Below are 12,049 nucleotides of genomic sequence, written 5' to 3'. Positions count from 1 at the left end.
TCTGAGAAGTGCTTATGAGTTAGAACAAAGCACTGATTTTTAGAGTCAGGCTTGAGTTCCCCCCACAGCTGGGCTGTCCCTCAGTTGTGCTGACACTTGGGCAAATGCCTGCTCAGCTTAGCCTCAAGTTTTCCTCATCTGGACACTGTGGGTACCTACGCTGAAGGAGCAGGGCACTTTGCTCATGCTCAGTGGATGCAGAGTTGCCACAGGGAAAGACACAGAGACTCAGAGTCGGAGGCTGAGGGTGGCAGAAGGACAAACCAGGAAAGATAAGAGTGAGACAGGGAGGGACATGGCAAGGTGGTCACTCATTTATTCATTTGACCAGCATTTGTTGAGCATCTGTTATGTGCCAGGCTCTCTTCTAGGCACTGGGGACAGAGCGATGAACCAAACAGGCCCTCAGGAAAGAGCATTCAGCAGGAAAGACAGAAGCCAGGGAAACAGAGATGGACACAGCGATTCCCAGTGTCAAGGTGACGCTCTGGTGTGGCCTCCAGGTGCTCTTCTGCCAGCATCCGTTTTGATCTGTGCGTGTCCACTAAATGCCAAGGGCGAGGCATTTCCATTGCCAGCCTTGGGTGAAGGACGGGAGGAGAGACACTTGGAGACAGGGGGCCACCCTGGGAGTCAGAAATGATGCTGAGGGGCAGCAGTTGGGCGGGAGGGGGGCAGAGACATGGGAAAGGGGCTGGAGATGGTGAAGAAGCCAGAGATCTGGAAGGGGCTGGAGACAGGCCGAGGAGGGACTTGGGAGCCACAGACGCTGAGAGGCAGGGAAAGCAGTGGGAAGGATCCCGGCAGAACTGCCTGCCCCTCCCCGCCTGTGCCTGGGACTTGCAGGCGCTTGCACAGCTCACTTCCTCTTCCTGCTGGGCCTGCCCTGGTCCTGGGCTCAGGCCTGCCCAGCCCATGGCCCTCCCAGTGGCTCTCCTCTCTTTCTTCCTCCTTCTCCTGCTGGTGGGCCTGGCCCTCTGGAGCAGGGCTAAGGACACTGGCGCTGGCCTGCCCCCGGGCCCACGCCCCCTCCCAGGGCTGGGCAACCTCCTGCAGCTGCGGGGGGGGGGGGGGGGGCACCCCTCCTCCAGGCTCTGCTCAGGGTAAGCCCAGAAGGGGCTCAGAGCCCAGGCTCCCTCTGCGGCTCCCGCCCCCTCCCAGGACAGGTAACCGTGGGGACAGGGGCACGAGATGGCAGCAAGGAGGAAAAGGGTTTTCTAATCAGAAACACCCAGGGGTAAGAAGAGACAGAGACAAGCAACGAGAAGAGACAGAGAAGGAGGAGGAGAGGAGACGCAGGGATCACCTGAGAGACGGGAGCCGAAGCCAGGAGAGGAACAGAGAGGGTGGGCCGAGGTGCACAGGAAGAGCCAGCCGGGCTGTCACAGAGAGGCCGAGACACTCAGACCAAGAGACCAAAGGAGGGCTGGGGGACCTCAGAGAGACCATTGTGAGATGGGAGAAACCAAGAGAGGTGGCCAACCAGCGAAGGGGCCCTGGAAGAATCTGGGCTGTGACAGAGCAGAGCACGCGGGACTCCGTGGAGACATGCAAGACAGGCCACTGAGAATCAGAGACAGAGACCGAGGTGCCCAGCGCTGCCCAGGAACCAAAAGAAACAGTGAGATAGAGACACACACTCCGGGGACAGCGACAAAGACCCAGGCCGTAGGAGACGACCCCCTGCCCAGAACCTGCAGACACACTCTGGACAGGCCCTGGGCAGCTCCGGGCTCAAGGTCACTGTCCTGTCCCTGCAGCTGAAGGACCAGTATGGGCCAGTGTTCACGGTGCGCCTGGGCCCGACCCAGGTGGTGGTGCTGTGCGGATCCCAGGCGGTGCGTGAGGCTCTAGTGGACCAAGCAGAGGCCTTCGGAGGGCGCGCAGACTTGGCCATCTCTGAGAAGACCAACCGGGGCTATGGTGAGGCTGGAGGGGAGCAGAAGTGGCGGGCACATCCCTGCGCCTTGTGTAAGTGCCCACGTGCTGGGAGCCAGAAGGTGTGGCCCCTTCCTGCCGTGTGACAGCCAGCAGGTTACCTAACCTCTCTGTGCCTCCCCTCCCTCTCTGTGAGAATATTCTACTTGCTCCCTGCAGGCATCGCTTTCAGTCAGGGCGAGCGGTGGAGGACCCTGCGGAGGTTCGCCCTGACCACTCTTCGCGACCTGGGCCTGGGGAGGCGGAGCCTGGAAGAGCGGATCCAGGAGGAGGTGGGCTGCCTGGAGCGCGAGCTGGAGAGCACGTGCGGTGAGAGCCTGGGCCGGGAGGGTGCGTGGTGCACACACGCGTGCGTGCGTGCGTCCGAGGGCTCCAGCGGGTGTAGGAGCGCGGGTGGGAATCCAGTTCGTACTGAGAGTCCGCCCCCCCTCACCTGTGGCCTTGACCAGCCCCTACCCCTTCCTTCCTGGTGGCCCCTGTCCTTAAAGAGAGCACATCCATTCTTTTTCCTTGGTCAATAGGAGAGTAAGTTTTATGTTAAATTTAAAACCTCCGGGAGCTTCAGGGCAGAGCTACTGCTGGGGCCATAGGTTCCCCTCTGCGAATTAGAAAGGGTGCCCCTTTCTCAGGACGCCTGAGCTGTCATCATAGATATATTGAAGTGTCACCCCCTTTCTCCACTGAAAAGTCCTAACTGGGCTGCTCCAGACATCCCCACCATGGCTGGTTTTAGGACTGTCAGCAGAAGAGTCTCTGCAAAAGAGTTCAGTGTAGATAAACGCCCTGTTTTCCTGTCGCCCTGTTTTACTTGGCCACTGGCCGGAAGATACCAGCCCTCCAGGTGCTGGACACCCTGTTACTAGTTTTTCACAAACATGTATCCAGTGGAGTACTTTGTAGAAATGTGCAGACAAGGCCTCTGGCCTTGGGCTGGGCTTCACAGAGATGTCTACATTCCGAAGAGGAGAGAAGTTACCACCTGGGCTCCATGGTAACCGCTGGCAGGGGAGGAAGGAGAGGGGAGGAGAAGCCCCCCCGCTTCTCAGGTGCTGTCCTTGAAGGGTTAACTTGCCCAGAACAGTGAGAGAAAAAGCTGCTTTATGTGAACTTCTGCAGACTGGGAACTTCTGAGCCCCTCCCCTTACACGCTGGGTATAAAACTCCTGAACTCGGGGTTCAGGGGGTTGATTGATGACAGCAGAAGCTGTGCCCCCTGAACCTGGCTGCAGCCAAATAAAACTGTCCTGCTATCTCCGGTGCCCTGCCTCGTCTGTCCCCACAACAGTATGAATCCAGGTGTCTGCAGTGTCACTGGAGCCCCTCAGATGCCGCACTTGGAGCAGTGCACAACCTGCACCATCTCCCAGATGCCCGTCTGCAGGACCTTAACAGAACCAAACCCTTGACCCAGAATGTGTGTCCCCCTCCTTAGCCTGTCCAGCTGCAAATCCTGCACATTCAGGTCTCAGCTCAGACGCACTGCTCCAGGAAGTCTCCGCTGACCAACCCTGTCCCCCTCCATGCTGGGCTGTCGGGGCCACCTCTGGGCTCCCAGGAGCGCTGTGCTTCCCCCCTCGCAGCGCAGACATTCCTGGGCCATGATGGGGACCACAGGAGAGGCTCTTGACCAGGCTGGGAGGGCTTGGAGGAGGCTCTCCGGAGGAGCTGTCTGTGCCTACAGGGTGGTGGCAAGAGGCGAGGTTAGAGTGACAGGCAGGGCCAGACGTGGGAGGCCCTTCTGTCCTTGTTAAGGGCTTGACGGGCTGCCTGGAGGGTGCACGGGAGCCAGGGAATTTTTTAGAGCCGGGGAGTGACATGGTCTGATGAGTGCCCAGCAGGCATCCCCGGACTCTCACGTGTTGGCCTCCCCGCCACAGGAACGCCCTTTGACCCCACCTTCCCCATTCGCTGCTCCACAGCCAACATCATCTGCTCTGTGGTCTTTGGCCGCCGTTTCCACTACCAGGATGAGAACTTCAAGACCTTCCTGGGGCTGCTGGCCGAAAACCTCAAGCAGATAGACACGTTCTGGGTGCAGGTGCCTACGTCCCCTCTCCAGTCCCCCCACCACCCCAGGGCCACAGGCCTCCTCCCAGGTCCCGTCGAACTCTCAGGGCCACCATGAACACCTCTGTCTATCCAGTTCTCCGCTGGGTGCAGCCCCCGCCCTGTCCTTATGGGGCCCACAGCCTTGGGGGGGGACACACAGACCCATCGCCAGACCCGGGTGACCCAGAGTAGTCAGGCTGTGACAGCCAGCCAGCAACCACTGAAACCCCCCCCCCCGCTCCATGCCAGCCTGTGCTGGGGGCTGCCAAGGACACAGAGGTGACCAGGGACTCCCTCAAGAAGCCCTCACTCCAGGGGGGCAGGTGAACCTATCATGAGACAGTCACCACTTAGGATGGACAGTGCCAGGGTGGGGAGGCACAGAGAGGAGGTCAGGATGGGAAGGGAGGCACAGGCTGAGGAGTCGGGGCCAGGATGGGGAGGCTCTGTGGCACCTCAGAGGCACTGCCCGGCAGGGTCCAGAGGTCAGGGGAGGCTCTCTAGAGGACAGAGAGGACATTCCATCCAAGGGAAGACCTAAGCAGTGAACAGGAGCAAGCTGATGTGGGGGTGGGGGCAGAGAGGAAGTGTGTGGAATAGCATTTAAGGCAGAGGGAACAGCAGGTGCTAAGACATTTCTTCTCCGTGGCTTCCTTCTCCCTCTAGGCATATGGTCTTTTCCCTGCTCTCCTGAGGCACCTTCCTGGACCACACAACCGGCTCTTTGAGGTCTTTGAGAAGCAGAAGGAGTTTGTGGCCCAGGTGGTGAAGGAGCACCAGGTCTCTCTCGACACAGCTCAGCCTCGGGACTTCATTGACGCTTTCCTCATCCGCATGCAGCAGGTGGGCTTGCAGTGAGACACGCTCCTTTCTGGGTCTCAGGAGCCTGAGGTTCTTGGAGCACCCTCAAATGAGACGAATCCCCCCTGTGGCCTTTCAGGTTCCTGTGTAACCAGTAGCAATTTTCTCCAAATCTCGAGTTTTCTATTCATAAAATCTGGGGGCCGGTAGTGGAGCTTTGGTCTAGATTTGCAGCTGTAACCAGGCTCCATCTCATGTGTTGTCTTTGTTCAGTTGATAACAGGGATCTGAGGAGGTTTCTGAGGTTTTTTGTGAAATAAACGCCTGCAGCCAGGTGTAGTGGCACACGCCTGTAATCCTAGTGGCTCGGGAGGCTGAGGCAGGAGGATCGCAAGTTCAAAGCCAGCCTCAGCCACTTAGTGAGGCCCTGTCTGTAAATAAAATATAAAAAGGGCTGGGGATAGGGCTCAGTGAGAGAGCGCTTGCCTGGCACTTGCGAGACTCAGCACCACAAGTAAATAAACAAATAAAATAAAGGTATTATGTCTATCTACAACTAAAAGAGAGAGAGAGAGAGAGAAGAACTGGAATTGATTGGTAATGCCTGCTATGGGCAAAGAATTTGGCAGTGAATGTACACATGCCACATATTTGCCTCCCCTGGGCTGGATGGTTCCTTTGGATCCTTCTCTAGCTCAGATACTCTGTGCTTTTGTGTGCAGGAGCAGGGAGACCCTCACACAGAATTCAACTAAAAGAATCTGCTCAATTCTGCTCTGGACATCTTCTTTGCTGGGATGGAGACAACCAGTACCACACTCAGATATGGGCTCCTGATCCTCCTGAAGTTCCCACAGGTTACAGGTACGGAGCCCAGGTTACGGGACCAGCCCTCTCCCTCCCCAGCCTGATGTCAAATTGGTACAAGGGCCAGTTTGTATTGCTGGGGGGTTGGGTTAGGAATTGGAGAACAACCTATTTTTTTTTGGGGGGGGGGGCGCCGTGGGCTGAACCCAGGGGTGCTTAACCACTGAGTCACATCCCCAGCCCTTTTTATATTTTCATTTAGAGACAGTTGCTTGCTAAGTTGCTTAAGACCTCACTAAATTGTTGAGGCTGGCTTGAACTTGCCATCCTCCTGCCTCAGCCTCCCGAGTTTCTGGGATTATAGGCATGAGCCATGGTGCCTGGTGGGAACATCCATTTTAGAAGCTGGAGGGAAATTACAGTTAACACATCCTGGGTTTGAAGTCTGGGAAGGGGAGGTAGGGAGGTGAGCAGGTGCTCGGGGCAATCGCCCTTCCCACAGTCAAGACTGTCTGTTTCCCACCCCTTTTTCGGAGGGAGCAGAACTCATACAGCAAGAGATTGACCAAGTAGTGAGCCCAGAGAGACGGCCCTGCCTCGGGGACAGGCCCCGGATGCCCTACACAGAGGCGGCCCTCCATGAGATCCAGAGGTTTGCGGACATCATGCCTCTGGGAGTGCCCCGTGCCGTCACCCAAGACACCAAGTTCCGTGGTTACCACATCCCCAAGGTACAGAATGTGGGTCCCTCTGGTCCATCTGGAGTGTCAGGTCTCCTACAGGAGCTGCAAGGCTGGGCCTCCCAGTACTAGGTTCTCGGATTCTCCCAGAACCTGACCCTCACTCCATGTCCCTCAACCCAAGGAGGACTGAGATTGCAGAGTACCAGAGTACATCAGTTAGAACTAGGGCCCTAGAGACATCCGGAATCCCAGCACTGCCACGTATAAATTGTGTGGCCCTGAGCAAGTGACTCAACCTCTCTGAACGCCAGTCTCCTTTTCTATGCAATGTGCATTAATATACTACCTACACTGATTATAGAGATCCAGTGAGTTGGGATCCATAGTAAATGCTTAAAAAATGTAGTTTTTTGTTTTGGGTTTTTTTTATTATGACTACAACCAGATGTCTGTTCCCAACACCAAAGTCAGAGTGGTCTTATAAAACCCATTAGGGAGCCAGGCCTGTAATCCTGGTGTCTCAGGAGACTAAGGCAGGAGGATTAGAAGTTTGAGGCCACCCTCAGCACCTAAGCAAGACCTTGTCTCAAAATAAGAAATAAAAAGGGTCGGGGAATGTATCTCAGTGGTTAAGTGCCCCTGGGTTCGATCCCCAGTACCACCAAAACTAATAAATAAAAAATAAAACCTGTTAGACCACGTCCCTCCTCTGCTCAAAAGCCCTCCATGGCTCCCATCTCACTGGAAATAAAAGCCAAATGGCCCAGGAGACCCTGCATGCTCTGACACCTCTCTCTGGGCTGGTTACACTCTCTTTCTTGCTCAATCCAGGACCTTGGCGTCCTCAGTATCCCTGCATGTTCCAGGGCTCCTCTGTCTCAGGACCTTGGCACGGACTGTTCCCTCTGTCCTGAGTGCTCTTCCTGCAGACAGCCCCACAGCCTGCTCCCCCCGCCCTTCAGAACTTACCCAGCAGTCTCCTCCTCCTCCTCCTCCTCCTCCTCCTCCTCGGGGAGGCCTCCTTGGCCCCTCAAGAGCCACTGGGCATGGTGCGGAGGGGAGTGTCTGTTGGTTTTGGTCAGGCATCTGCGTCTGTCCTAGGGAGTGGGTGCAGTCTACCCGCCGTGCTCCTCAGCAGTTCAGTGTCCCCAGATGTCCTAGCATTGGCTGCCCGGCTCACTTGCCCGAACTGACAGCAAAAAAGGGTGCCCTTTGGGAGAGGGAGCAGGAAAGGGGTGACTTTTGCAAAAGCAGCAAGAACAGCGAAGGAGGATCCAAACAGTGCCCTCGCCAGGGCTGTTCCAGCTGTTCCACGGTCACCGCGGCCCAAGCAACAGCAGGGCGTCCACTGTCCTCGGGAGGCACCTATGTGAGACTTCAAAGGCATCTCTCCTGGGCCCGTCTCAAATGTCTGGCATCAACAAAAAGCCCTTCTGGGACTCGGGTCCTGATGGTGCTGGGCACAGACTTGTGTTCTCACGGGTTATTATTACTTAAGGGGTAGCCCTGAGCGAGGGCGATGACCATCAATACCGACGGCAATAATAATAAGCTTGCTGAGTCTGTTTAGGTGACAAGCGTTTCTCGCTGCAGATGGGGGCGACTTGCCATCTTCCAACCTCACAGTGGTGCAAAAACAAAGCACCCTCACTGGGAACCCTTCTTGGGATTTTGAATTTTGACCTTTCCCGGGCCGCGTGAGGCCATCTGGAGACTCGGGACAGGGGCCACAGCTCCGGGTCAGCCGCACGGTGGTCACATGGTGGTCAAAGGGGGCAACAGACACCACAGCGCCCTGGGCGGCTCAGGTGGAGTAAATGTGTCTCAATTGACAGTAGGATTCGTTCCCATGGCAACTGGAGGGGCACCCTCCCTATTTCCTTGACCCCTCTGAGTTATTTTGCCCGTTTTACAAGAGCAGGGACTAAGATTCAGAGAGGAGTCACCTGCCAGGTCACTCCGCTGGGAAGGAACTGAGCTGGGACTTACTCCGCTGACCCCAGAGCACACCTTCTGCCCCCGCTGCTGTTCCCAGGTGGACTAGGCCCAGGAAGCTTTGGCTCAGGTGGCAGGAGCCCCCTCCAGGTGTTGACCTGGGTGGATAATCTGTGCTGACTCCTCCCACAGGGCACTATGGTGTTCCCACTCCTCCACTCCGTCCTCCATGACCCTGACCAGTTCCAAGACCCATCCTGCTTCCAGCCTCAGAGGTTCCTAGATGCCGGCGGAGCTTTTAGGAGAAGCCCTGCCTTTCTGCCTTTCTCTGCAGGTCAGTGTCCATGCTGCGTGATTCCAGGGAGGAGGCCTGCCCTCTTTGGTCCTCTTTTGTTAACCTAAACTAGTTACTGCTTTTCTGATTGCTGGTTTGGAAGATAGAAGCTATAGCCAGGCTCAGGGAAGGGAAATACAAATCTGCCCCAGCTACACTGAATCCTGAGAGCACATAGTTCACTCAGAAACTATAAATTGTGTTAGGCCATTAAAAAAAACACCCAAAGCTTAGTTTAAAAAAAAAAATCCATTTGGGAAAAAAAAAAAAAAGACTAATTCCCCAAGTTCTAAATCAAAGCACATTTAATCAAAAATACTCAATGCTTTTTCAATGATCACTTTTGTTAGAGTTACCAAAAAGTTACAAGCTGTGTAAACACTGGCAAATATTTTTATTTAAACCAGTTTTTAATTGTATGTGTAGTGCAAACACTTGATTTGAAAGTCAAGCAGAACAAGAGTCCACAATGAAAGTGAAGTCTCTCTCCTTGATTCTGTTCCCCCAATTGAAGGTCCTAAGTCCAGAGGTAAACACGTCTTATGGTTTTATGTGTCTCCTTCAGGAATTTGTCTAAATAAAGGCAAGCCCAAATACCAACTGACACACACAGTTTACAAAACCAGGTGAGCCTAGGGTCATAGTCTGTGTTCCAATAATAAAATACCTGAGGCTGAGTATGCTCTAAAGGAAAGAGTCTGTTCAGCTCAGTTTTAGAAGGTGGAAAGTTCAGGGGCTGGAGATGTAGCAAAAACAAATAAATAAACAAATAAATAAATAAAGCCAGGCCCTGTAGTGCTGGCCTATATCCCAGCAGCTTGGGAGGTTGAGGCAGGATTGCAAGTTCAAAGCCTCAGCAATTTAGCAAGACCCTAAGCAACTCAGTGAGACCCTGTCTCTAAATAAAATATAAGAAGGAGCTGAGGATGTGGCTCAGTGGTTAAGCACCCCTGGATTCAATCCCCAGTAACAAAAAAGAAAAAAAGAAAATACCCCTTTAAGGAGGAAATCAGGGAATATGGAGCTGAACTCATGGTCTTTGGTTTGAATGTCCTGTAATAACAGGTATCAGTCTGTTGAGGTCAAGCTCTGGCGACCTAATCACCCCTTAAAGGTCACCCTTAATACTGTCGCAATGGCAATGCAATTTCAGCATAATTTTGGGAGGGGACTCATTCATTTCAAATGAATGTATTCACCCCAATTTCTTCTGCCTCACACACCTGCTCACTTGTCCTTCTGCCATGAGTCACCAGGACACAGAAGCCCCGTGAGATGCTGGCGCCACACTCTTGATCCTCAAGCCTCCAGAACATGAGCCAAATAAATAAACTTCCATTCTTTATCACCCAGCCTCCGAATCACAATCCCCCGGCCTTTTTTTTTTTTTTTTTTTCTCTTTTGGATCCAGATGCGCTTTACCAAAGAGCTGCATCCCCAGCCCTTGTTTAGTTTTTATTTTGAGGGACTTTTGCTTAGGGCCTCTCTAAGTTGCTGAGACTGGCCTTGAACTTGCCATCCGCCTGCGTCAGCCTCCCAAGTTGCCGGCATTGCCAGCTTGCCCCACTGCACCAGGCTCAGACTGCGGCCCGAGGTGCTTAGATCTGCTTCGTCGGTACCGGACTCTCCGGGCCCTGATCTCCGAACCCCCCACCCTCTCGACGTACCCCCGCCTCCTCCGGGCGGATCTCCCTCCTCCGCTCCCCGCCCCTCCCTCCCCGCTGATCTCGGCGCCGCCCACTCCCGCAGGGCGCCGCGCATGCCCGGGAGAGGCTCTGGCCCGCGCCGAGCTCTTCCTCTACCTGACGTGGCTGCTGCAGCGCTTCTCCCCCACCTCGCGTCGGCCCCCTGCGGCCCTGCACCTGCAGCCCCGGGACAGTGGCTTCGGGAAGCAGCCACCCCCTTTCCAGCTCATCCTGCAGCCACGACAGCACTACAGACCCAAGGACACCTCCCGCCCTGACAGCCCCCCTCCCCTGGCCTGAGCCTGAGCCTCCCCCAGCGCCTGGCCTCGGCTCCCCCTGTACACGACGCAGAGGGTTTTGTTGGGTCCACCTTTAGGCTCCGGAGCCTGACTCCACGGTCTGGTCGTCCCTCCCCTGGCCACTGCTGATTCCTGGAAGAGCAGCTGACACACAGTAGGTGCTCAGTAAACATCTCCTGAATAAATGAAAGTTTTTCAATGAATCCTGGCCCTGATACTTATTCTGGCCATGTGATCCCAGTCAAGTGGCTTCCCTGTCACTGCCTCAGTTTTCCTCTGTAAAATGGGGTTATAAAAAGACCTGCTTCAAACATGCCTAGGACAGCACAGCAAAACAGACAAAACTCTTGTCCTTGCAGACCTGCCACAGGGGATGGGAAGGGAATAAAGGGTAACCAAAGGATATAAGAAATTACCAAATTGTAGGAAATGACAGAAAGGTTTTAAATCTATGGGAGGGAACTCACAGCAGGTGAGGGGAGCAGGAGTATGGGCGGGGGCGTTTGTCATTTTCACATTGGATCTTCTCTAAGAACTTGCAGAGGACAGAGCAATGGAACAGAAATGTCAAAGTGAGAGTGCTCAGCACAGATGTCTAAATGAGAACAACTCCAGGCAGCAGGAACAGCCAATGCAAAGGCCCTGTGTCAAGAATGTGCCTGGAGTTTGAAGAGGCAAGAAGGTGAGTGAGCAGGGCTCTGCAGATGGGAACAGAGGGGGGGTGCAGATGGAACCTGTAGAAAGAGTTTGGCCAGAGAAAGGACTTGCTCTGATTTTTGGTCTTTTGGCTTTGGTATTTTTGTTTTGTTGTGCTGGGGATGAATCCGGGACCTCTAGAGTATTCTAGGCAAGGACTCGACCACTGAGCTACACTCCCAGCCCCTGGTTTATGTTTTAAAGGAATCCCTCTAGCTGCACACTGGTTTGTGCCCAGGTAGCCCCTGAAGTAGGTGCTGGAACAAGGGTCTCCAAAGTCATTTCCTCCATCCCCCTGCCTCCACCCACAGCCTGCAGGAGCAGAGTGCCAGGCCCAGGTAGCCACACTCTTTCTTGCTTGTGAGCCATGGAACCTAGGGGAGAGAGGGATCACATGCTCCCGCCTTCTCCCCACCAACACACACACACACACACACACACACACACACACACACACTCCCCACCCCTGTCTTTTACATAACTCTGTCTCAGGTTAGGTAAAAAGGTCCCTTAGGCAAAGCCACACAGGGAACATGACAACAGCTGAAGCGTCTGCTCCCTGCTGCCCCCTGTTGGCTGATGGGTTTATTGCAAGGTGATTTGTTTGCCTGAATCTGCCAGATTCCCTCTAGTTGACACATCCTGACCTGGCTTCATTATTAACAGCACCTCATCCAGTCTCTGAACAATCCAGTGCAGACAATATGTTATATGGTGGTTGTTTTTTTTTTTTAATGCACTTTAATTTTACAGCGTGGCTGGGGTTTTTTGTTTGTTTGGTTGGTTGTTTGGTTGGGTTGGCTTTTTTGTTACTGGGGACTG

General features: G+C 54.4%; 1 protein-coding gene across 1 annotated transcript; it reads left to right on the top strand.

Annotated features, from left to right (window-relative positions):
- Nucleotides 1-452: 452 nt before the first annotated feature.
- On the top strand, nt 453-10,532 carry LOC308637397 (cytochrome P450 2B10-like; the record flags this gene model as incomplete). Its single annotated transcript, XM_081273701.1, has 8 exons — nt 453-479; nt 1,761-1,923; nt 2,098-2,268; nt 3,816-3,976; nt 4,654-4,830; nt 6,132-6,326; nt 8,406-8,547; nt 10,123-10,532. The coding sequence occupies 8 exons, from the start codon at nt 453-455 to the stop codon at nt 10,530-10,532; spliced, it is 1,446 nt and encodes a 481-aa protein (XP_081129827.1).
- Between the last annotated feature and the right edge of the window lie 1,517 nt (nt 10,533-12,049).

Source organism: Spermophilus citellus (assembly GCF_964194105.1).
Source record: "Spermophilus citellus genome assembly, chromosome: 18".
NCBI classification, from domain to species: domain Eukaryota; kingdom Metazoa; phylum Chordata; class Mammalia; order Rodentia; family Sciuridae; genus Spermophilus; species Spermophilus citellus.
Note: the sequence above shows the minus strand (reverse complement) of the source record. Positions and strands in the feature narration are given on the sequence as shown.